Raw genomic sequence first — 26,534 nt, forward strand, 5'->3', positions numbered from 1 at the left:
TTTAGTTTCAATTTGTTTATTCAAACAAATGTAATCACTTTCTTTAAGAAAATAGATGGGGCATTATCAGTACCTTTACAAATTGAATCTATTAACATCTTTACATATAAATAAGCACGTTTAAGTGCACAGTCCCATAAAAACATTACATTAAAAAGTTATTAAACAGATCAAACCGTCTCAAAAGTATATACATAAACGACCCATGTGAAATATTCTACATGGCAGACATGGTCATGGAGTTAAACGGAGTAAAAATAGAAAACTTGAAATTCAAAGCAATAAGGTACTGTATTACTGTCTTTAATGTTTATCTTTACCTACAGTGTAACACTGATTTAGTCTTGGCACTAATACAATTGTGAATAATTTGTATACTGTACAGAATAATAGTGTGACAGTAAGAAGGCAGATTTTCAGACATTTTGGTCACGACTTCAATGAGTGATTCCTGTTGTCGTACAGGCAAACCCAATCGTGCTTCAAAAAAAAAAAAAAAAACGCAGCCTACAAAACGTATGCTGAAAACACCTTGTCTTGTATAGAGTAACAGTATAGAGAAGGTAAAGAGGACGCAACCACCACATATCCACTATTAATGTCATTTCTTGTGAGACTTTTTATATTTTATACATCCTCTCTACAAAGACCAAAGCTCAGAGTTGTGCATGATTCATTTGGAAGACCACAATAATTAAACAAGCATTGAACTCATCTTTCCAACAGTTAACATGATATTTCATAGTTGGAAAATGTCATACGGTTGCAAACACTGCTCATGATATACTGCATGTAAATCTACACTCTTAAGGACAAAATAGGATAGGATTTTCAAATCATAAGTAGAAGCCATTAATGGCAGAATTGTGAACACCACAGGTGGGAAAGCCAGATGTTTAAGAAGTCCCTTTGAGCATGATGGGACACCAAGGGTACAGCAAGGCAAGAGGAGAAAAACACTATTCAAAGACAGATTCTTAATGCCAACCCATTTCTTTCCAAAACATTATTAGAGGGTAAAATAAATGATTGTTGTCCATGAAAGAAGTTAGTTGGGGAACTTTGTCTATAACCTTAATCAGAGGCTCAAATAGATTTTAAATGGTTTAAAACCACTTGATCAAAAAAGGGATTAAAAATGACATTCATTCAGGCTCACTTTAGCCGACTGTTAGAGGCTTCAGCGTGTGGCCCAAATGGACATGTACTAGATAGTGTCAACAGGTCAAACGGAAGTCAACCAAAAACAAACATCTTTCAGTTACATATACCACGTCTTACTGTAACTTTACCACGGTATGGTGCAATGGTTCATCATTATCACACACTGGCATTCTGTGGTCTGAAATAGAAATACTGGGATTACAAGTTATTTTAAGGCGGTACATAACAGAGTATTGTGTTTGTTTATTCTATGGAGGTTGCCTTGGGCCATATTTGGTTTGTCAGACATTTTTCAGCGTTACATTTAGACTTGCTTAGAAAACAAAATTTGTTTTAACAATAAGTTTGAAGACTTATCGTAGATTAAGAGAATATACACTCACCGGCCATTCATTAGGTACACCTGTTTAACTGCTCGTTAATGCAAATATCTAATCAGCCAATCACGTGGCAATCAAGGACATTTAGGCATGTAGACATGGTCAAAACAACATGAAAGCATGGATCCATCCTGCCTTGTATCAACAGTTCAGGCTGGTGGTGGTGTGGAGATATTTTCTTGGCACACGTTGGGCCCCTTAGTCCAATCGAGCATCATTTAACACAGTCACCAGATTTCAATCCAACAGAGCACCTTTGCAATGTGGCAGAAAAGGAGACTCGCATCATCTGTGATGCTCTTATGTCAAAATCTCTGAAGGAACGTTTCCAGCATCTTGTTGAATATATGCCATGAAGAATGAAGGCAGTTCTGAAGGCAAAAGGGGGTCCAACCTGATATAAGCAAAGTGTACCTAATGAAGTGGCCGGTGAGTGTATTTATCACAGATTTGTTTTAGTTTTACCTACTTGACAAAGTGACACACAAAGTGATGCTTTGAGGCAAACAATGTGACAAAACGAGTTTTAGCTATTAAAGTTATTGCTTCAAAAAGGTTCTATCAATGAAATAAACCTCCAATTAACCATGTTGGCACATATTTGTTTACAAACTGGTAGTCAGGAATTAAATAAGTACTGTATCTGAGTATTAGGAAAGAGTTCCAGTGTTCCTTCATCTTGAATGCTTGCCCTGAGCCAGCTGGCTGGTTTTCATGAGTACAGTCGTCACCCCAGTTACAGCTCCTCTTGCTAACCTAAAAAAACAAAACAAAGAACAAATTGATTATCCAGTGGTTCAAGTGGGTTAGAAATAAATAACGGCTTGTTGCACTATATAATCAGTGCATCAAGCACACTTACTTTCATCGTCGGAATCAAAGCCAAAGAGAGCAGAGCAGGTGTTAAGGGCTTGGTGTTTCTGTAACTCTTCTAAGCTGCTGAAGGAGGAAAGACATTTGTCACAGCGCTGCCTGATCTTCTGTGCAGAGGCCACATTTTCCACCTGCTGCTGTTCTGGGACAGGCTCCATCTTTTTCTTATTGCTCCAGTAAGCATTTTTCCTTGGCGAAGCCTCATCAGTGGACCTCCTTTTGCGCATCGAGAGCCGAGATTCATCCAGGTAGGTGGAGGGTGGCGGCCGGATGAAGGGGGCTTTGATGAAAGTCGCATAGGCTGGATCTTCAGGTTTGAAGGTTTTGTGCTCAGTGATGTGTGGCTCTCCTAGTTTCTGCTGCACTCCCTCAGATATAGTGGACAAATCCTCAGGGTCTCGGACATTCAAGGGGTCCCACTCGATGGGCTTTCTTTTTCGACAGCTCTTACTTGGAGTTGCTGCAGCATTCCCTGTTCGGGAAGTGGAGATCTTCCCCTCTGACACTTGGTTTCTTGTCTCAGCCTCATGTCCATTAATGGTGGCTACGCTCTCATCCATGTTCTCAGTTTTCAGACAGTTTTCAGACGGGTTTTGATTACTGCCTGAGACTTCACAAAGCTGATCTTCAGGTTTTATAATTACGCTCAAATCCTCAATACTATAGGCCACACCATGATCAAGGGCCGGACTCTCCCTCTGCTCCGTTTTATTCTGCAGCCACATCTCCTCAACCTTCATTCTCTGCTTCCACGGAGCTTCAGGATTTTGCTTCATCTGTCTGCTGAGTCCCATCTCTAGCTCCTCTCTTTGAGGCGCTGGGATGTAGTGTCTCCATTCATGGTCATAGAGACCTTGAAGGGTCGAAAATAGCTTCTCACAGTCTGCGACTGAACACTGAGGTCTGAAGGGCTGATGAGTTCTGACATGGTCCTTTAATTCCTGCAGCGTCAAAAAGCGCTGGGTACACTCCAGGTGGTAGCAGAAGTGCTGGAGAGCAGTATTGTGGAGCTTCATGTGGTCCTTATAATGCTGGAGGACCTGTATCTGCCTGTTAGAGGAAAGCACAGTCAGCACAATAAGCTCCCCTCAAAAACAAACTCAAAATAACAGTAGCTTCTATTGAATGTGCAAAAATGGTGGAATTTGAAAACAATTATTGTACATTTGGCATCTAAGGAGAAGAAAATAATGGTTGTGATGCCAGTTTACAAACATCAATCACTGGTTTGTCTTTAAAACTCGGGAATCCAAAAAGGCACCAAAACTTCTATTTATCCGAGGAAGATGCTCTAATCTCTACTGGGGTGTCATCATCCTCCACGTTTTACATTATCTGCCCCATCAGAAAAGCGTGTTGTTGATTGATTCATAGTCTATATCGACGACGTTTCATTTAGGGGATTGTCCGGTGCTGCCGGAAGTTCCGCCACATGTCCCTCATCTGTCCAATCTGAGTTTTCTGTTGCACGACTAAAACAACTTTTGAACGAGCACGTTCCACCAAAACAAGTTCCTTCCCGAGGCCAGACCTTCCTCTGCAGCGCTGTGGAGGAAGGTCTGGCAAGTCTAATTGATTCATAACTTAAAGTCTATTTCCACCATTCCTAATTTAGATGGACACTAGATGCAGAACTGGGAAAGTATTTATTGCCAGCTATGCCAGATAAAATGGATGTTGCGATGTACAAGCCATCCAACTTCCCACCTTTTAATTGTACCTGTGCACAGCCAAAAAAATATATTAAATTATAAAAATAATTTAATAATAGAGCAGATAAACGTGTAAAAATAATCATGTTAAACTCTCCACATAAGGAAGTCTGTGATGCCCAACATATTGTACGTCTTACCTAAAGCATATGCTGCACTTGTGTTTGGCCCACACAAAAGTCTTCTCCAGCACCTTCTCTTCGTTAATGTGGCATTTGATGGCATGCTTTGTTAGTGTGGTGCTGATCCTCAAGAATACTCTATCACAGGATTCTGAGGGGCACAGGTGATACGTGATGTCCACACCGTAGCCATTTTCTCCTGCTGGCTTCTCCTCCCCTTCTCCTTCTTCTTCCTCCTTCACCATCACCGATGTATCTTTTACAATCACCAGGCCATCTTTAATGACCACCTGCTCATCCTTGAAGTCTACCTGTTTGAATATATTAGCGTCAGGGTTCTTGCACTTTTTGTGAAGCACAGATGTCTTTTTGATGAGGGTGCGGAGGTTCCTGATGATTCGATCTTCCCTCTTGAGGCTTGACACTTTGGTTTTGCCTCCGGGTTTCTGTTCGGGAGTTTTCTCATCCGAAATGGGAGTCTGAATTTCATCCTGAGGCTGACTCGGTTTTTTCATATCATCTACAATTCCGTTAGCAGCTGGGGTGTCCTCAGTGCAAGGCTCCTTATCAGGGGGTTTCTGCCTGCACATTTCATCAATGTGGTCCAGGACGTGCTTTTCGGCAAAAGGGAACAGTTTGAAGCGTTTTCCACAGAGTATACATTTTAGTTTTCTACTTTTAAGGTGTGAGAGAGCATGCCTCATAACATTCAGGCCTTTATAGTCTTTGCGGCAGAAGTTGCAGTGGTACATCAAGTGGGCATACTTTTGAGTACGGAGTACTCTGTCCTTCCACGTTCTCTTGGCTTTAACCTGGAGGAAAATAAAACAAACCACTGCAAGAAGTGCTACGAGTTCAACAGAAAAAGTCAGCAGAATATCAAATCAAATTCAAAACAAAAGATACTTCAACCCGCTCATGTCATTATATTTTCCTTACTTATATGCAGTCAATGCTAAATATTTTTCACAAGACAGTGAAGTAGTAGTAGTCACTGCAGTAGTTTATTCAAAGCAAAATCCTGCTAATGCATCATCTAACAAGTAAGACAAGATATAGACACATTCATTTCTAAGACATTCCGGTAATTATGAATATACAAATATGAAATTCCTGGGAGGATAATTACAGACAAACAACTGACCTCAGTGTTTGACGCTTCTGTTTGTACTGTGGGTTTGGGCTCCTGTCCTGTGTCGCCTTTAACTTCATTTGGTGCCGAGGATTCTGCAGGATGCAGTTTCTCACCATCAGGCTTTTTGGACTTAAGAGAGTAGCTGTGTAACATTGTTGGACAATCCAATAAGTCTAAGGGCGGACCATCAAGTTCAGGATCAGCTTCAACAGCAGGAACAGCAGCTTGAGGCTCACAGGGAAGACCTTCATAGAACTGTGTTTGAGATTCCATTTGGGTTTGTTCATTGAGACTGCTACCACAGACCAAGTCAGGATGTTGCTCAAGTCCATTTTCCTTCTCAAGATCATCCATTTGCTCAGAATGATTCTCTTTCGGTTTGCTCATTTGTTCAAGTTCATTCTCCAGGTGAGGCATATCCAGCTCCTTGTCTTCTGTGTCAATCATCTCCTCAAAACCAGACTCCTCCTCTGTAAGGGACATTTCATTATCAGGGTAGGAGAGTTCCAGTTTCTGTAAAGGCTTCCGTCCCCGTTTTTTCCCTTTAACTTTCACCTTCTTCTCTTTAACTTTCACCTTCTTCTCTTTAACGGTCTGCACCTGCTCCAGCCTGGGAACACCCTGCAACCATCTTTTCTTCTGACCCTTCCGTTTCAAAATTTGGCTCTTCACATATCTAGACAAGTATTCTCTCTTGCGGGTTAGAGGGACTTTTACAGAAGATGAACTCTCCATGTTAGTGTGATTGTGTCGTAGTGAATACACAGGCTTATTGCCTAAAGAGGTGGATTTGAGATTGTATTTGATCTCTGGATCATCACCAAGGTCAGCCTCATCGTCAGACATAGATTGGTTTCGCAGGCTTTTCCTCCATTTTCTCCTCTTCGGAAGAGCATTGTTTGATGGGTCAACACACTTTTCTGTCTTTCCATCCACAGTCTGCTCCTCTAGGAGGTCTTGGTTCACAAAAGCAGCTTCAGTGCACTGACAGGAATTGAAACCTTGAGTGCAAGAGTCATTTATACACCTATTTATTAACAGCTCTTCACTGTATTCCTTCTCCTCTTCCTCCTTTATCTCAATGAGAACAGCAGCCTTCATGGCCTTGTCACTAATCAACTCCAAGCAACGGTTCCTGAGGGTCAGGAGGTTCCAAAACTCAGGGTCAAAACACAGGCGCTCCTTAAGCATCTGGAAAACAAAGATGTAAAAGTCTTAGCCACAAATCATAATGCTAATATATCCAATATGTCATATCAGATCATATATGCCACTCTTCATCCCCTCCCACCTGCAGAATGTGGAAGCGAACACTGGTCCGGACAGGGCTGTTGTGGGGATGCGGCTCCTGGTCAGGATGCATGTAAAGCAGGCATACAGTTCGGTAAGCTTCCAGACTGCGTTCCTGGCAGAAGACCAGCAGGGCACACGCCCGACAGATCTCCAGGTCATGAGGTTGCAGGAAGGCGATGGTCTTGCATATAAGGGACCGGGTTACACTGTCTACCTGCATGTCACTCAGCTGCAAGGCCCTGGCACAAAGCTCCACACAGACCTGGACTCCGTCAACCCCCAGCTGTCCAAATACAAATAATTAGGTAAAATGGTAGATAAGAGAATCAAATGTTTAGGACCAAGATGAGGAAAAAAATACATATTCAATTTGACTCAAGACAAAACTGAAGCTCTGCGCTTCCAACAGTGTAAAGGGGGTTTTCATCTGACAATCATCTTCCTCAGGTATGAGGAGCGTGTAAGGTCCTTGTCAGATCGAAGTGTTTGTCAGTTTGTTCATACATGTTTCAGATGAAAGCTTCAAACTACGTGCAAAATATTTTCTCATCATTTGTCCTGAGAAAAAAATAACATGATGCCGAGATGTCATTCTCACCTCTGTGGTGACCAGCTTGATGAAGGGGAAGATGGCTCTGGCGTTAGTAGCCGAAGAAGCCAACTGCAAGCACTCGTCCAGAAAGCCATGTCTGGAGGGATGGGCCCTAAGATGCAACCTGCTCCAGATGAACACCAAGTCCCTGCAGGAGGCAGTGGATGACAAGCCAAAGACATCAGTTATGTGTTAATTAAGCAACTCCGGTTCTAATTCTTAAGTCGGTAATCAGAGGCGAGACTGAACCACATCAATAATATCAAACTGTGCGTCCTGACAACAGCTCCCCTTACATACTACAAGATTAATCCTACACATATTGAGCAGACACTGGGTACATTTAAAGAACCTAAAAGTAAAGGTAGTCTGATGTAGTATTAGGGGTGGAACGGTACATGTATTCGTATTGAACCGAAACGGTACGGGTGTCTCGGTTTGGTACATGAATTCACACAGAGAATGCACGGTATAAAAATAAATAAAACTTGCGTGCAAATTAATTAATGTACTGCAGAACTACTGTTAGATACGCGTTTCTTTAGGGACACCTAATCTGTAACCCCCTCTGCTCTGAAGTTCGGCATACATGTCAACGGTCCAGTGAGTGAGTCAGAGCTAGCAGCACTAAGCACGAGTAGCCTAGCCAGTGGTGAGTGGTGGCGATCCACAACAGTTAAGAGGACCCGCCGGCCTCTTTAAGATCGCAAGTTTGGGAAAACTTCGGTCTTCCAGTCAGTTACAGTAGTACAGGCAAGAGAGTGGTGGATAAGACGAGGACTGTGTGTCGGCGTTGTTCAGCAGTTGTTGGGTATGTGAGTGGAAATACATCTGACATGCTAACGCATATCCGACGCCATCACCCAGATGTGCCAATCACTGGAACGAGACGAAAAAAAACAAAAAAACTTTCCAACTTCTCCTCCATACAGTGCTTAACCAGCCTTTAGATACACATACAAATAGGGCCAAAAAAAAATGTTGGCCCCATTTGGCCATATTCACTCGTAGAGGAACCTGGCTTCAAGAATTTGCTGTATGTACTCGAACCTTGTTACAACATGCCATCCCGTCCGTATGAGGCACACTAGTCCCTTCCATATACAACCAAACACGGACGTTGATGGAGCACGAGCTGTCAGCTGCACCCTCCGTTTCACTAACAACTCATGGTTGGACTTTGCGTGCTACGGAAAGCTATCTCACGGTGACTGCTCATTTTATTGACTGAGTGGGAAATGAAAGCGTCAGTTCTACAGACGCGGCCCCTGTATGAGCAGCACACAAGCACTCGCCTAGCTGAGAAGCTGCAGGAGGTCGCGGCAGAGTGGAAACTAGAAAGGTATGCCTGTCGCACTTAATAGCAAGAATAATTTCTTCTTAGTGGGGGAAGGTCTCGTCTAAGTAGAATTTTTTTGTTTGTTATTATTCTATGTAATTTGCACTTTCATAAATAAGAGATGCTGTATTTTCAGTTTTATAGCTGATTGTCTTATTTTGTTTACACGTTACAGATGGAGTCTGGAGATGATGTGGGGTACTTATTGTTTACATCTTGCTTTACACACTAAAGCAGTGTTTCCTCTATGTTGATAGCATAGTGGCGGTCCGCCACGGTAAAATTTCCAGCGCCACGGTATCAGAAATAGGGCAGACGCACAACAGGGTTTCCGCTATGTACACCACCGCTCCTTCAGCTGTTTATGAAAAGTCATAAACTCATAGCGCCGTCTGCTCTACTGAATTCAAGCAACTGTTATCCGCTCTCTCTCCCCCTAGGGTGAGCAGAGCAACTGGAACAGTGACAGGACGTCATCACTCGCGAAGTTATGGCAACCAAATAAACAACAGGGCGAGTACTACTTCACTCAATAAGTGATAAACAGCGACGAAAGCCGTGACGTGAAATCCGCACTCCCACCCGTGAAATATGACAGCTACAGTTTATTGGAAAATAGCATTGTGATGAATTTACTGTCCCAGACCCCAATTTATTCAGACCCCAGATGAGACAAGAAGCTAACGTTAGCCACGCTGCTGTGACGGCCCCTCTGCCTCTGACTCGCCGCTGTGTATTCCTCCGACATGCTGTAGTAACGTTACCGATTTAAAATCGTTTTCCAGGTTAGTGGGGGTGCATACCGCTCAAAACTAACATGAAAAATGTAGCTAGTAATGTTCACTTAGCGTTTTGTGTAAAATGAGCGGTGACGTTAAATCACCCTACGGTACCGTCTATTTTCTGGATGGTTTCAAGGTAACGGTCGGTAGCTTACATTAGCAGATAAGCCCGTACTCTGACATCCAACACCCCGTGTACTGTTCCACCCCTATGTAGTATTAGTGTGATGTACATGTCTGAAAGTCATTCTTACCAGATGTAGTACATGTCTCCATTGTGTAGCTGCTGGGTAAGGAAAGCTTTACAGAGAGACAATGGAAGCTCATCTTTTTCAACGCTCTCGGTGTTGCAGATGATCTCCACTGCATCACGGCCATCTATCTCTGCCATCTGAGGAAGGAGATATGTAGAAGCATATACATGCATTAAAAAATACACCAAATACAAAATACATCTAAATGCATTACAATCAGGGATACAGGGAATACAATAAACTTGTGTTCACCTGGCTGCTCGTAATTACAATGTCCACTGACCTCAATCACACAGCATTGACAAATTTCATTTTTGTATACCATCATAATCATGAGTTCAGTTTGAATCATTTATTAGATTATCACTGGCTGATATACATATTAGACTATTGATATCATAGTCCTATAAACTATTTGGAGAGAACATGCAATGCAATTTGTTCTCTTCCCCATTTGACTGGTGTAACTATTTTTGTTTCTTGTTTTTAAGTATAATCATTTCCAACAACCACATCTCTGCCATCTGAGAGGGAGAAACATTTTCACCTACACAGCCCCACAACGCCTCAACTTCAAATCCTTTGCCACTCTTTGTCTCTTACCTCCTTGTGGAGGTGTTCATGCAGTGAGGCCTTGTAGAGGCAGGTCAGGTAGACCTGATGGAAGTACAGATGCTTTGCAGCCTCGCGATTTTCCAGGCAGCTTTTAGCCAGGGCCATGGCCTCTTGCATACGTTCACAGGCACGCAGATAGCGAATCCGCAGCTCAAAGAATACTGGCAACTCTGAGCTTAAGTAGTCCTCAACTGCACAGGAGGGAATTACATGAGTTAATGTATATGATATGGTGTATTTATATGTTGGCTTGGGTAATGTCAAATAGAGTAACACTGTCTGATTTTGGTGTCATTAGAATCCTATGCTGGCCCTTGAGTGTTATTGATCTTCGATGTGATGGTAAAGGGTTTGCTGTACTGTAAAATCTTAGGTATATTATTTTGTAAGCATTACATAAACAACAGCTTAATACACAGCTTACAATCAGCTAATGGTTTTGCTTAAAACATTTTGTCAACTGCTGATGAGCTCAATACATTTTTAGGAGAAACTGGACTTTTGAAAAAGCTATTTATCAAATACTGTAAATGACATGAATATCAGCCATCACAGCCTGCAAGCAAAATTATTTTTGAACAAGTCAATACAAAATAGCAACTCCATTTGTGTGTGGATTGACAGTGTGATAGTGATAAGGGCAGTGGTTCCCAAACTGGGGGGCCCAGAGTTATAATGGGGGGGTGTCTTGAATTTAAATAATGCATAGTTCTGCTGCACTGCTAGAAAAGCATGGAGAAATTTATTAAAGTGGTGCCAGGTAAATTAAAAGCACCCAAAACAAAGACAAGAAAATGCGTAGTGACTACAATATTCTCTTTCTCTCTCGCTCTCTCCCTCCCCCCCACCCAACCACACTGTTGTCGGCCAGTGCGTCAGCATGCAGACCGTGCCGAAGGGTTTTTATTGGTGACACAACCTCAGTGGGTCTTATCAGTAGCAAGTATGGTCACAGGAGTGGGGTGACTCACTTTACAATGCAGTGTTTTCTGTGTGTATGCTATATCAGCTATTAAATATGGCGATGAGCCTACCCTCTTTTGGTGTCAAGTCTGCCTCCTTCAGGATTCCTTGCAGCACTGGATTCTCCCATGGGCCTCCCGCTTTGATGATCAGCTTCACATGCTGAAGGTAGATGTTCCTGTGCCTCAGGAGCTGCGAGTGGCACTCCTGCAAAGAGTGGCAAAAAAAACTGGTTCATTCAAATTTTCTTAAAGAACACACATCTTTTTTGTGAAATGGCCAATCACAACAATGACTTTTAGGATTTCTTGATTGGTTATTGCGTACTAAAAGACTAAGTTACAACGGACAGCTGGAGTAGCAGTAGCAAACACTCAAGTCGTTATTTTAAACAAAAGAAATTGCGGTGTGACCTACTGTCGTTTGGGTGCTGGTAACTTTTACTAAACACTCACAACTAACTAATGGCAGGTATGGCAGTGGGTCTTATGAAAGTGTGTTGTGTGAATAAGTAAACTAAGGATTGAGTTTGTCAGTTTCTGTCACCTGAAAGGAATCAAGGATGTCTTTTAAAGGCTCTTCCATAAATTCTTCTTTGCTGAAAAACAGCATCAGTTCAAAGAAGCTCCTGCAAAACAATGAGAGGAACATTAGTTTGCCAAAAAACATCTCACAGTAAGTGAGACAGCTTAAACCATAAATTCAGCTCATCAAAGCAGTTATTTTCCATGCAAGTGCTACTGTCAAAAAGTAAATAATGACCACATTGCTGTGCCACTATTAGCGGCTGATCCGAGCAAAACGCTTTTTAGTTGTAGCTCTACTGGTCTACTGTTAGTATGCCAGCATACCAGCATTTTCCTTAAAGCTTTAGTGCGTAACTTTTTGATATTAATAAACGTCCGTTACATTCAACCCATTGCCAAATGAGTTGCTACAAAGCTAATTAAGACTATCAGCTCCACACAACTCTCTCTGGATTTCTCAGTATGGCTATGTTCAGAAGATTGTGCTGTCCGGTGACTTTCCCACGCAGAAACTCGAGTGAAGACAATTACCTCTTCTGAAGAGTCCATCATGTTTTTTTAATCCTCCTGTCCTCCTTAGCTGCTAGCAACTGCATTGAGGAGGGGTGGTAGCGCGTGCACAATCACGTAAGGCATGTATCATGTGGACACGCCGACAGTGTTGTTGTCATTACTTAGAATTCCTCATGGGGGCGACAGAAACTACACACTATAGCTTTAACAACAAGCAAACAAGGCTGCCATGTCCACTACGGTATATGGTTTAGTTTTAGATTACCTGTGTGGATATCCAAAGTGTAGGCTAAGAATCCCTCAGTAAAACTCAAACTCTAAAGGGGCTGTACTCGACTTTTAGAACATTACCATAGCAGTAAACACATATTTGCTATGTAAAGATAGAGGTTTATTTTTTTCAGTATTTTGAGTACAACTACTTTAAGGCTAAATCAACAAACATTGTTTCAAGGAAAAAGCTAAATACCTTACACTCTTAAACACTGGTTGATCATTGTTATTTAATTCATATAGTTGCTTTGAAGTTGACACTTCATGCTTTCTGGTAATAGTTACTAAAATAAAATGAAAAAATAAAGTATGCCTGTTAATGAAATTGAATATTCAATTTGCACTGTAACAAACTACTTACAAAGCCATACTGCTGAGAACATAGTGGATGTGCTGACAGTCATCAGGGAAGGCAGCAGTGGCTTTAGTGAAACTGCAGAGTGCAGTGCGCAGCACCTTTAGCTGAGGGAGAGGAACTTGCCATTGCCCCGTGTACTCCTCAACCAACTGTGCAGGAAGAACACAAAATGTAGAAATATGAAATATTTGGTCATTTCAATAGTATTTAATATTAAATATAATAGTTTATCTTACAAAGTCGTACAATTTAACTCAATGGGCTACAATTGATCACCACCCTTTTTAATTGACCAGTTGCATTGTTTTATTTATAATAAATAAATAAACTAAGCACATTCGGACATGGTTGGTTGCCTGAGCATGCCTACTATTGAAGTTACTTGGAAGTTCAGTGAGGTACCAATGTTCAGTGCACATACAATGATTTCACAGTCGTGTGTCTTAAGGTAAGCCTTAGCTAACGCTAGTGTTTACGTTACTAACTTTACTGCTAATAACATGATTGCTATTTCTTGCTAGAACACCTTAACACCATACCGTTAACGTTACCATTTAGTTGACGTTAATAAGCTTAGCTTAACGTTAACTGACTAGCTAACGTATAAAGCTAACGTTAAGCATTATCAAATGTCAAGCAGATATCTCGAGACACACGGGTACTACGTGAAGTGACATAGCAAGGAGCACAGTCGATATCTACATTTTGTTAACTATTGCTGTTGCTTTTCTGACGGGCTATACATATAACCATATAACAGTAGCTAGCTTAGCAACACATAGAGCTAGTCTGGAGGCTAACGTTAGCTAGCGAAGCTAGTAGCATTAGCAATAAACAGACGCCGACTATGGAGAGACCATCAAACAAAATGGAGTCTAACATACCTCACAGAACTCAGAGCAATAGCCTTTGCTCTTCAGAGACGCCTCATCGCTGCAGTGTCTATCACACAGTGTGTCCAGAGCTAATTCAAGCCCGTCTGTTTCCAAATCACTTTCGGGGTCCGCCATACTGTCTGCTGTATCCAGCGCATAGTCAAAGTTGCCAGGTTTGTAAGGTAGCATCCTCCTATCCCCCACGACAGAACACTTCCAACCTGGCAACCCTGTAATTACAAACTCGTCTCGCATTGCCAGACCTATCTCCACAGCTCAGTGGAACGTACTAATAAAGTTTATTGGGTTATAGACAATACACAACAAACCATCATCTCCAACCATTTTAAATGCCTCTTATAGATAAAATACTGATTTAAATAATATTATTTGACTAATGAAATGGGCCTATTGACAGAATCACACTGAGGAAATATGTGTAGGTAGCTTTATGTTGGCCCCTGTAAATAGGAGGTAAAAGTCAAATTGTCACATTATGCTATTGATTTGAGCCGGATATATAATCTTGAGCAAAAACTGTAAATATCTTCATCTTCATAATTTCTGTCTAGATCAGATTAGTATTGTCTTATAAATTATTTTAAGCTTAAGAAAAGCGTTTTCAGTAGATCAGTTTTGAGTGTAACAGGCTCTAATTGGTATAACTATTAAAAACAAGTTAGTCAATTACATGTTCAAGTAGAAGTTGTACATTTTAGCAACAAACCTGGCAACAAAGAAGAAATAAAAGCTTACTTTTACATATTCTTCTGTGAAAGAGGCATCTTGCCTTAACTTTTCAAAGCCCTCTCCAAGGAGTCATTTTATAGCCAAATAATGTCTCTTAAATTGCTGCCAATTAAAATAATACTGGTAACATCAACCTCAGTAAAGATCATAAGTATTCCTGTTGTTTACTGTCAGTGAGAAAGGAATTGGGGTAAAACATCTTTACCTCTGAGAACATCAACCACTTTTTTAGGGCCTGCCTAGGTGATTCAGGGAAAGGCATCCTGTTCTCCTTGCCATGTTGGAAAAAGAGAAAAAACTTTGCCTCGTTTATGCCTGATGCCTGCATTACATACAGCTTTGCTGCTGCTGCTGTTGTATGTGTGCTATGGAGACTAGGCAGCCCCTTTCATAACAGATGTGGGCTCAGTGGGTTTGTGAAAGCACTCCACAAGCTTGTGTGTACATGCACATATACACTCTACCTATATGTTTTATTTTTTTAACTTTTGAAACAGACTTTGCAGACTTCAGTTTGGTTAATAGGTGATGCCGGGGCAAAAACCACTGTTGGGACCTAAGACTCTATTTCTGCCAGTGGTGTGTTCCAGAAAAGAGAAGAGTGTGAAGTCCCTGTTTTCGACCTAGTTGCTAGTGACACCCACCAGTTGTATGGGTTTCCTGCACAGGGTGCCTTAATTAAGGAGACATAGTGTGGCCTTCCACTTCTACAGCCTACCTGTAAATACAGTTGTTTTATTACTATTATTATTATTATAACTAATTCTATTCTACTTTTCCATTTCCATTTCCTATGCTTTATGTATATTTTTTCTCCTATGTCTACTTATAGTACTGTGTATTTGTGTTACTCTGATGTGTGTACATTTTTGCTTCTGAGCTGCTGTAGCACAGGAATTTCCCCAGTGTTGGATTAATAAAGTCTATCTTATCTTATCTTATCTTATCTTACCTTAGCAAATCTACCGACCGATAGGTAAAACAGAAGCAGCTGGCCCCACCATATGTGTATCAAAGGAACCACTTTCCTGCCTGCATCAGCTCCACAACATGGTGTATGGAACTGGGAACTTCAAACTGGTGAGAAAAGGTGGGAATAAAAGAGATATTTTTCTTTCCTCATTGTTAAAATAGAAAACGGTATTTGAACATGATCCCCATAACAATACATTTGACAAGACAGAGGGCTAAAAAAGAATGTCTGTGTTATTGAAGGCTAGTGGCTATGATGGGAGGGCTAGATACAATGGAAAAGGTTCACTATCACATATAGGCTATAGTAAATGAAGGCATTCAGTTTCTGGTTCAATGTACTCTTAGAATATTTCTTATATAATAATAAGCAAATATATATTTTCCATGAAACATGACAGAGAGGACCTGCTCAATGATGCATATGTCTTTTTTTGAATTATTTTCATTTGTTTGACGTATGAGGCCATATGAGCAATACCATATTTCCAGACCCAGAGAGAGAGAGAGGGATGTAGTTCAACACAGCCAACTGGAATGCCTGCAGTCTTTCTGCTATCAACAAGGGGGCGCCATCACATCAGAATATGGAAAATAACTGGTCTTGTCACATTTAACAGTCAGAAGATTGAAATATGGGGTTGCAACATATCCTATCAATGTTCATTCACACAAACAGATTATCAGTTGGTTATAATTTATGTTGTTCCTGCTATCATTCTCTCCGTACACATACTGTACCAAATCGTCACTCAGAAAATGATCATTAACTCAGAAGAACGGGGAAGATCATTCATATGTGGGCTGTTAATTATTTATTATTGAGACAGAGAGAGACAAAGAAAGAAACAGTTTACAAATACTGGTCATACTGTCACTGATGTATGTGTGTGTATAACAAACTGTGTATTATCTCTCTGGCGTACAGTACACCCTCACACATGACTCATCCACAATATTTCCATCAACATATTGTGTGCCCTCTTGGAGGCAGTAAAGAAATAGTAGTTCTATTCCAAGTACTTGAGTGGGATCAATGTAATGAGGAGTTCTGCACCGGTGGTTCTCACATTCATTGACCTAATGCTGGCTATTGTGTGGGAGTGAGATGGGATGGGGTGTTTAATTGCTCCAGGATAGATGTATAAATTAATACTCCACTAAATAAGTTAAAGAAACATAAAATGTTGTGCAAAACATCAATAAAAGTGGCAGTGTCTTATAGAACATGTAACCCCAATACCTTAAGCCCTCTCCAAAAGGTAACCTTTTGTTGCAAAGTTATAACAAGCAAAACATTTTTATTGGTCCCTAAGTAAATCTGATTTTAAACTTGTGTATGTTTTATTAATAGTATGTTTTGGTCCTAGATCATAAAACATTTAATTCACATTAAAGGCATTCTTAGCTGTTTATCCTAAACATTTATATCATGGTATGTTGAGTTCAGCGTTGTGAAATTTATGAATGGCAGGCAATAACTTCTTGCTTTCGGATTCTCAAATGAATTAAGCCAGTACATTGCCATTACCAGACAAAAACCTTTAACAATCTACAAATGTATAATTCATATCTGTTGGAGTGTTTTGCTGAAGACAAATCACATTCAACAGTTTTTGTTAACAATCACTTCGACAGTCAGTCAGATAAATATCACCCTCTATAATATAATGGCCACAGGAAATCACAACTTGGTATGCTGTGGTATTTTACACGTTAGCCAGCAGCTTGGAGTAGATAGAAGGGAGGTCATTAGATGGAATAGCTATAATGGTCAGCTATTTCAAGCTCCTTTAATGGGGCTGATCCTAATGCTCAGAACCCAAACCTCAAAGGTCAGCGATGGCCTATTTTCTAAAAACCAACATGTCAGTATCCTTTCAAACACACCAATTAACATCAAGGAAATCTCAGGCTGTTCTATTAATAGCAGGACTTGGATTTCAACATGGGACTTTGCTTCAAAGCTCATTGCTGAGCTGGTGCCATTTAGGCTGTTGGGGTGTTTGGTGGAGATGGGAGTCAATCCTTATTGTCTCTCAGGCACATTTAGTCAGTATAGAGTCAGTACTCTCTGACCTCCTGCCAGTTACATGTGTACGTGTGGTGGTTTATGGGTATGATCATGCACAATTGTAACCATCAGAGGTAATGACTGCACCTAACAAGTCTTTGGAAAGCTTTTTTAAAGTCTTCATTAAAGATGGTGTAGATGAGGGGGTTGATTAGCGAGTTAAGGTAGCCCAACCATGTCAGAAAGTCACCCATCTCCATCGAAGTACTACAAGAACTGCAGGTGTTAACGATCACCTCCTTGACAAAAAATGGCAACCAACAGATGACAAAGGCTCCTATTATCAACCCTAACGTTGATGCCGCTTTGCGCTCCCGTGAGCCTGAGATCCGTGGTCCTTGGTAAAACTGGCTCCGACGTGATTCACTACGTGAATCACTACGTGACTCACTACGTGACTCATGCCGGCGCTTCTTGCAATGGAAAGCCTTTACTGATACTCGCACCCGTTCACGTGGAGGCTCCTCAGTTGAGGGTTCAGAGAAGGACTTTTCTGGTGGGCTTATAGGCTCTGGACTTCGAGGTCCCCCATCGCCGTCACCATCTCCAGCAGGGTAGGATGATGGGATCATGCTCCCATTAGTCATGCATGAGTGACGGCTAGCCCGGCTGGCCTCCCTGCGCATATACAGGGTCTGAGCGGCCCGATAGATTTTGTAGTAGAGGATGAGGATGAGCAGCAGGGGGATGTAGAACGCTCCAAGGGTGGAGTACAAGGTAAAGGTAATGTGATGGTGCATCATGATGCACTGATCTTCCTGCTCTGCATCCCCGCTGTAGTGCCGCCAGATTAGAGGAGGTAGTGAGATGAGGATGGACAACAGCCACACCACTGCCACCATCGCCCCAGCCCTGGCTCCCGTGCGTTTGCGGGAGTACTCCACTGCATCAGTAATGGCTCTGTAACGGTCAATGGCGATTGCAGCAAGGTGCAGGATGGAGCATGTGCAACAGGTGATATCCACACTCAACCAGATGGTACACACCACCTGGCCCATGTGCCAGGTCTCTTTCTGGATGTACATAATACTGAAGGGCATGACCAGCACAGCCACCAGCAGGTCGGTTACTGCTAATGAGCAGATGAGGTAGTTGGCTGGGTGGTGCAACTTGCGCGTGACTGCAATAGCTGTGATCACCAGGCAGTTGAAGAATGTAGTCAGGATAGCCAGTACAGACAGGGTCAGTGAAAGCAGGATCTTACTGGGAGGGAGTTTAGTAGTCTCCAGTGTGTCATTACCACTGCTATTTGTGGCCCAAAATTTGTGGCTGAACACCCCTTCAGTGTAACTGGGAAAATCCATTCTGCAAGCAGAATGGAAAGGGAGTTGTACATTAGACATAAGGGAGTAGGGAGCTTAGGGAAAAAGTATTTTCAAAAAATCCTTTTTCAGTAGATGACAATTTTTGGACTGCTGTGTATATTGTTGTTATTTAATTTGGTTACAATATGGCATGTAATTTAATCAGTCTTTCTGTGTTTCTGCACTTCATACATAAAACATGCCAAAGTGGATAAAAAGATTATGCACTTTAAAGACTGCGCCCAAGGCCTTACAACATTAAATGGCTGAACATTCCAGTCCTACCTGTCTAGGCTCTAATGTGTTGCATCCAGTTGGTTCAGTGTGCAGCAGGATCTGTCCTGCCTGCTAGTTCGGCCATCGCATAACCTCTGTCACTCATTAACACCTGAGAGAGAGAGAGAGAGAGAGAGAGAGAGAGAGAGAGAGAGAGAGAGAGAGAGAGAGAGAGAGAGAGAGAGAGAGAGAGAGAGAGAGAGAGAGAGAGAGAGAGAGAGAGAGAGAGGAATGAAAAAAGACAGCGTGAGAAAGAGAAAGAGACAGAGAGAAAGAGAGAGGAGAATTGGGAGGTAAGATTGAAGAGAGAAAAAAGACTTAGAAGCAATACAGTAAAAAAAACAAGCCAAGGACGAGTACACCTACACAGCAGATGAACAAATCGTGAATGCTTTCTCAAAAGCTAATGTTTGCATGTCTTTTTGAATTTCAGTCAACTCTCCAATTCATGTGAACCGCTTTCTGAATCTGTGGCTCTTATTTTAAGATGATCAACTGAGTATTCACCAATGTGACTTCTGCTCTTCTGATTAGGGTCAGTCTTACATAGCTCATTGGCTTGCATAATAATATTAGTACCCTGAGTTCATAACATCACAGTCGTAATGCTGTTTCAGAGGCTTTTCAAACTTAATAAGAATACGAAACTTTGGTGGATAACGTTTTTGGAATTATTTCCATGAACATACTTAGGCCTACATTTGAAGCCATACAACATCAGACAGAAATATTCTGTCAGCTGATTCAATCCAAAAATATCACTCTTTGTATATGGGGAATATATTGGTCGATTAATAATTTAACAGCCACTATGATTGTTAGTATTATTGTCAGTGCAGCTCTCCTTTACTCTCCGCCTTTCACAGTATCCTGAAGACATGAGTGGGAACTGTTGCTATAAAAACAACAAGAAGTACAGTACTTTTACTTAATGTGGCGATGGGGCAGAAGCAGCCAAACTCTGACTGTCGGGTTTCTCCTGAGACTGTTTGATCCCAAGAGTAGGTCCAGGGGGTAGATGGGTGGGTGAGTGGTGTGCCAAGGCTACATGACAACGGAATGAGATGAGAGATTTCAGTTCACGTAACCTTAACAGATGGCAGTGTCAGCTAATATAATTTACCAGGAAAACCCCTTTTTGACAAAAAGGCTTCTATATAAAGACAAAAATGTGTTCTTACTGTTGGACCATAGCTAACCCCGTATATGGTATAGAACCATAGCACTGTTTTTACATTATATTTCTTTAACTACAAATTATGTTTACTTTATATTTTTCCTGACACACTTTTCTAGCTCACTGTTAACAGTGCCAGAGCGTAGTGTTAAAGAAAACAGCGGCTCTGGCCTGTTAGCAAAGATTTTCAAATAGATTTTCAGGGTTGGTGCAAGAAAATGACTTCCTAAAGTGAAGTCTCACCAAACACTTTAATTAAGCTCTTTGCTGAGAAGAGTCGGGCACAGTTCATTACGCTACACTACTTTCAAAATGTAAATGGTTTCATAGCAATTCTAGAACATTTGCTGTGAACCAATGAAGAGTATTTGCTTCTTCATACCTATAATTTAAGTCTTTAAAGACAACAAAATTATCTTCCTCTGAGTGTGATGCAATTATACATGCCTTCCCATTTACAGTACCCTCAAATGAATGTGGAAATAAACAGTACTTGATATGCAGATCACTTTGCTCAGATAGATATATGATAATTACTGCTGCACATCTGTTGTGCTCTATGTCACTGCACTGACATATTCTGAGCCATGCATCTAAAAATAGTATTTTTTTAGGTGTTTGTGCACAAATATATATTTAAATAGACAGTATGGGCTCAGCGGGGCTTGTGTATGCATGTACATTATGTAGGCTATATGCGGAGATTGACAGTATGGGTTAACAAAGAAAATCATCTGCTTTTGTCTCTAAAAGTTCTAAAACACAGGCGTTCTGTTCAAGGCCATCTTGAGATAAGCTCCAGTGAGCCAGAGTGAGTCGGCTCTCTGCTTTATTCAGAACAAAATCCAGTGCCCTTGCATGAATTCAGCAAAACAGGGAAACCGCTTCATTCACTGACTGATAGTCACATTGTTTTTAAATTATATAGTAACTTTCAAGTCTGTTTTGTATGGTGTTGCTACAGAACATTATTTTCTTCATTAATTATCTAATGATTATGGAGAAGGTGATAAGAGATAAGAACCAGTAAACCCTGATAGTGTTCAGTAGATTTTACGATATTAGCAGATTTATTCAGCACTCAAATAATAATACTTTTCAAAATCAATTTGAGTTGGTTATTATGGGACTGTAATATCAAGCTACAGAAATACTGCATGATGATGCTTCTGCAGTCTACAAGTAACAGATTATGGTTGTGCAGATAATGAGGAGGCTGACAAAGCAGAAACGTGTCAAATATTTCCTCCACATTCAGACATGAAGATATAAAGATTAGTTTATTCCATTCAACTCAACTCTTGCTTACAGCTCAAACACATAAGCAAGCACCTTTAGATACACTGTAAACTCACACAGACATGTATACATACAGTATACTGTATGCACACACATACAAACCCCAACTTTACTCTAATTTCAAAAGGATTGCAGTCACCGAAAAGAATGTAAACCCCCGACATTCAATCTCTCTCTCTCTCTCTCTCTCTCTCTCTCTCTCTCTCTCTCACAAGAAAAGGGAAACTGCAGCCGTCACATGAAGTACAATCTCTGAAACGCTTTTCCTAAGCAGGGCATCAAGCTGCCAGCTGTTAAGGAGGAGAGTTGTGAAAAAGCTGACTGACAGCCTCTGGAAAGATGCAAAATAGATTACTTACTGCAGCACCTGACAGCACAGCAACTCTCATTCATTTGCTAGTCTATCTGTCTCTTTGTCTTTTTTCATCTGCTGTGTATTTAATTTGTTTGGGGAGGTAAATGACAAAGTTGGCAGGTAGTAATACCGCAAAGTGCTTCCTCTAAGAACATGAAATACTGTTTTTGTTTTCTCCTGAAACTAAAGTGGAAAGATGTGGAATACATAAGTGAAGGTAAATATGAATAATACCATTCTGGTACAGAAAAACACCCTACATAAAAACATGGTCATGATAAAGTAACATAATAAAGTGTATTTTTTTGGAATGTTAATGGCATGGGAGGATTTGAATAAGTAAAAGGCTCAGTAGAGGGCTGAGTATTTAAACCTTCCCCTAATATTTTAATAGTCTTTTTTCCCATTCAACTGCTATTCATTTTTAATCACATTTTTACAGATGAGACCACTAGCAAGAAAATCTAGCTCCACATCAAGTATTAATAAAAAACTAAAAAAAGTACTAGTGACTAGTATTTGGGATTATAATGACAAGTTTCTAAATGACAATATCTATGTGCTAATTGCTAATGTGTGTACTCACTGTCCTGCATTTCACAAAAAGGTTGATATCATTCCCATTACCCTGAGTGGGCTAAACTGCTGTCATGTCCACTTTGCAGCATGCATTGTTCTCACTCATTGACCTGTGTCCTCGTTTCAAGCTGGACTGGATCACTTCATGACGTACGCTACACACATTTGGATGTTTTCATATTTAACATTCTTTTTCAGTGATTTCTAGTGTTGAATGAAATGGTTTTAAGACACCTCAGTGCATCACATCGAATGGTCATTTTTACCTCATCTTTCGCACTTTGTGGTGTGCTGTGTGTAAATATTTGGAATTTAACTGTAAAGATTCTCAAAATCATCACCATTATCAGTGTATGTGCACTGGAGGCTTCTAGTTATATTAGATATTGGACCATGATTGATTGGCCAAACTAGTTGTGATGTCATAAAATCTTGCTTATGCTTGTGCTGTGCATACACATCTTAGACTCATAATAAGGAGAGACTTTCCCCCTTCAGCAGGTAAAAGTGAAAACAGCCTTCTAGTGTCAAAGTCTGCACATAAATCATTCTGTACAATGAAACATCCAAATGAAGTAACAATAAGTAAAACACATTTTTCAGTGGAGGACGTTTAGTAATGTTTGTGTTGACTGAACCCTTTTTTTTTTAAAGATTATTTTCCAGGCCTTCATGGTCTTCAATTGACAGGATAGAGTTGAAGACATGAGGAGAGAGTGAGGGGGGACGACACGCAAAGGCCCATGGGTCGGAGCCGCTGCCAAGGCCTACATAGGGCACACACTCCACTGGGTAAGTTAGTGGTCGCCGCTGACTGAGACGTTTAATCATCTCTCAGTATTCTACAGTGCTGAAAAGGATCTATTGGTTCTTGTAAGCATCTGTGGGTCTGTATGTCTACTTTTTGTGAAGTTGCTTAATGTGTGGCCCTACCCTCAACCTTGGATGTGAATGCAGTATAGATATTAGAAGATATATATATAGAATATCCTTATTTTGTACTTTTGGCTAAGGCTGATTAATATACATCCATGCATTAGCTCAAACTGACTCATTTCAATGAAGCAACATACAGGACAGCCATTACAAATATCTCCACCGTGAAAGACTGGTAATGCGTCTGGGAAGTTGGTGATGTACAGTATGATCATCCAGCTTGTGTAAAGAAATCTTGCCTCAGTGCTCTGCTGCTGTCACATCATGCGTGAATATGGAAGGAGAAGGTAAAAAACACATTTAAAGAGGAGGATGAATTCTTCCAAACGTGGAGAGACTTCTTATGTGAGCTTATGTCACAGTTTTTTTTAATATAATTTTTTTTGTCAATGTTATTTCACTCGCTATTGTTGTGCCGTTCACTTTAACTTGTAGAGCACTTTGTTCGACTCCGGTTGTTTTTAAACATGCTATTTAAATAAACTTGACTTGACTGAAAGACATGAATTTCACCAAAAAATAATCTTAAAAAAACTGTAAGTTGTCATGACTGGTGGTATGTTTGATCTGCAGTCTTAAATTGGAAAGCACTGCCTCAAAACAGGCTGACTTACAGTTTACCTTGATAACCAGGATTTTAGGCTTTTTTACTTTGTCAAAGACAGCAATACATAAGGGTCTTTAAATCAAGGTACAGCAAAACAATCACACAAACATAATACTAGTCGGTTAATTCTCCGCTCTTCTACATTGCAAATCATTGAAATTAAAATAATCTCTAAAACAGCTGTGACAGACAAGGTCAGTGTAATATGAATAGGTTTGCCCTTAACATACAATGCAAATTAGGATGAACTCGGTATGAATCAGATAGTAAATATATTAAATCAGTTAATGAGTTAATACATTCTGGGAATAGTCTTAAATTGCCAAATTGGATATAATTTGGAGATAAAAATGTGAGTTTTCAAAAGACTAAACTTGTCAGAAGGCTGAAACACGAGCCGGACACATCTGTGCTATTTACTTCAAAGAAATCGTTTTTTCTACAGCGAGGAAAGAGCAGAGGTTGTTATATCTCACCAAATGATATTTTCTTTGAATATTTAACACAGCAGGTGTGTAGTTTGATAGAATTAATTGTCTGATACGCTGTTATCCCAAATTAGTTGACTTCACTAGAAATTTGTTCTTACACAAGGTTGTATTAACACAGAGCGGTAAGTTGATGCAGTAGACAAATCCAGTTTACTTTAGTAGTCATTACTAAAAATCATTAGTAAACATCATTTATTTTTTTCTGGAGTCACGTTGTCTGAAATAAGATGTTAAGTTAAACATGTAAACAAACAACATATAAAAGATTAGGCTACTTATCAGAGCGTGATAACTAAAGAAATAACTTCTTTGTATACAAATTATTTTCCTTTATGTCGGTATGATTTTAAAAATGATATATTCAACATATTAGTTCCAAATATAACAAAGGAAAACTATCAACTTATAACATTGAATTATTCTAATGTATTGTGCTGTGTGGTAAATTACACTTAAAACAGCGTTTTGATTTCCAGTATGTATAAAACACATTATCAGTGACCAGACCCCATCGGTCCCCACCCAGGTCTCGATCATGGTGCAACAATAAATGTAGCTAAACATGAATACAAAATATACCATACACAACTAAAACCCAGATAACATTAATGCACACCCAAAACATTAACAGAACATTATTAAAACACACTTTAACTGGGACAGAAGCCATTCAGAACATATATTATTTTTCCCATGAGCCTTTGCACCGCTTCAGGCAGAACAGTTCAAATGACCCCGACCCTCCCATACAGAAACTTAACATCCTTAGTTATCTCTGCTTACTGTAATATGATGTGCACTGCATACAGTTGACAAGAATGTTTTACTAAACATTAGAAAAAAATGTTTTGACATCCATTATTACAAACAACTAATGTCATTTAGTTATGAATATGTTTTTTTTTTAACAAAACATGAAAGAATAAGAAGTGACCACTAAAAAGTTTAATTACAACTAAATCTGGGTTTATAGTGTACCCAAATGTTACAGCTATTAGGATCATGTTCAAGTAGAAATGTGGTCTTAATTAATTCAAATTGCTATTCCCCTGGAGAAGAAGCAATATTAGAAAACTTCTGAAGATAAGAAACCAGGCAAAAATGCCCCCTTAACACTGAGAAACATCAACCCACGCTGCCAGATAGCACAGCAGCCACACATTATTAGCTAATTAAGTTGTTTCGGATAATGCATTGGCAAAATATGCCTACGCACATCCTCACCTTATCATTCATTTGGAGCTGTGTTCTGGCTACCTGAATACTGAGGTATTCTCTCTGAGTAATGAAGTACTCTAAACTCTTTCTTTTAGTTCTGTTTTGGTCCCTCCAGCTAAAGACAAATACCTGCTCAAATGTTCACCAGCTAGCGGATAACCTTTTCTGTCTGCTGTTGAGTGCTGGGCTGGCAGCACACAGAGGAAGCAGGTTAATCAGATCTTACTGCTGAAAACAACTTCAAGCAACCCTGCCCTCTTACAATTATGTTCACTAGTGCAGTGCCCGTTCAAAGCGTCCCTGTTCCGAACAAGCCGATTGCTTGGCCTCCGGTGTTGCCCCTCCTTCAAACAACTTTACACTCAACACTTTGCTTCCTTGGGTCCTGAGCAGGGCATGGAATTAACACCCGACCACCCGCCAAATGCGGGTGAATTTTGCAATTGGCGGGTAACACTGTCAATCTACCTGCCACGTTGGCGGGTAGCCAATGAGAATTGAGTGATTCAGACACGTAACTATCGGTAAGCACGGTTGCTGGGCCCGGTCCAATCATGGGCCCGCATCACTGGAAGACATTGATTGACAGCCGGGGCCCCCTATCGCATTTTCATTACTCACACAATCCCAGCATCCCATGTGCAGCCACTGACCAAGCGGGAGTGAGAACGGGTCAACCACCTGCCACAGTGGCTGGTGGTCAAAAAAGTTAACTTCATGCCCTGG

The 26,534-nt window shown here is 40.5% G+C and overlaps 2 protein-coding genes and 1 long non-coding RNA gene across 3 annotated transcripts in view; 1 reads left to right on the forward strand and 2 right to left on the reverse strand.

Annotated features, from left to right (window-relative positions):
- On the reverse strand, positions 1-13,916 carry znf654 (zinc finger protein 654). Its single transcript, XM_078261620.1, has 12 exons — positions 13,780-13,916; positions 12,899-13,044; positions 11,771-11,852; positions 11,296-11,431; positions 10,250-10,452; positions 9,647-9,783; positions 7,278-7,419; positions 6,678-6,962; positions 5,396-6,577; positions 4,270-5,063; positions 2,407-3,467; positions 1-2,300 (listed from the first exon to the last, which is right to left on the reverse strand). The coding sequence occupies exons 1-12, from the start codon at positions 13,903-13,905 to the stop codon at positions 2,296-2,298; spliced, it is 4,299 nt and encodes a 1,432-aa protein (XP_078117746.1). The 5' UTR covers positions 13,906-13,916; the 3' UTR covers positions 1-2,295.
- LOC144525110 (uncharacterized) overlaps positions 13,252-26,534 on the forward strand; it is a 17,023-nt gene continuing 3,740 nt past the window's right edge. The window contains exons 1-3 of the long non-coding RNA XR_013502662.1: positions 13,252-13,343; positions 15,478-15,610; positions 23,211-23,348. This is a non-coding gene — a long non-coding RNA (uncharacterized LOC144525110). The remainder of the gene's footprint in view (positions 13,344-15,477; positions 15,611-23,210; positions 23,349-26,534) is intronic.
- htr1fa (5-hydroxytryptamine (serotonin) receptor 1Fa) lies at positions 17,361-18,870 on the reverse strand. Its single transcript, XM_078262774.1, has one exon. It carries the CDS (start codon positions 18,868-18,870, stop codon positions 17,635-17,637), a length of 1,236 nt encoding a protein of 411 aa, XP_078118900.1. The 3' UTR covers positions 17,361-17,634.

Source organism: Sander vitreus, chromosome 11 (assembly GCF_031162955.1).
Source record: "Sander vitreus isolate 19-12246 chromosome 11, sanVit1, whole genome shotgun sequence".
Lineage (NCBI taxonomy): Eukaryota > Metazoa > Chordata > Actinopteri > Perciformes > Percidae > Sander > Sander vitreus.

Coding starts and splice junctions, on each gene's coding strand:
- znf654 (XM_078261620.1), bottom strand. CDS start 13,905: ATGGCGGACCCCGAAAGTGATTTGGAAACAGACGGGCTTGAATTAGCT. Junction 7,420..9,646: donor GGAGACATGTACTACATCTG/GTAAGAATGACT, acceptor TGCCTCCTGCAG/GGACTTGGTGTTCATCTGGA. Junction 5,064..5,395: donor CAGAAGCGTCAAACACTGAG/GTCAGTTGTTTG, acceptor ATTTTCCTCCAG/GTTAAAGCCAAGAGAACGTG.
- htr1fa (XM_078262774.1), bottom strand. CDS start 18,870: ATGGATTTTCCCAGTTACACTGAAGGGGTGTTCAGCCACAAATTTTGG.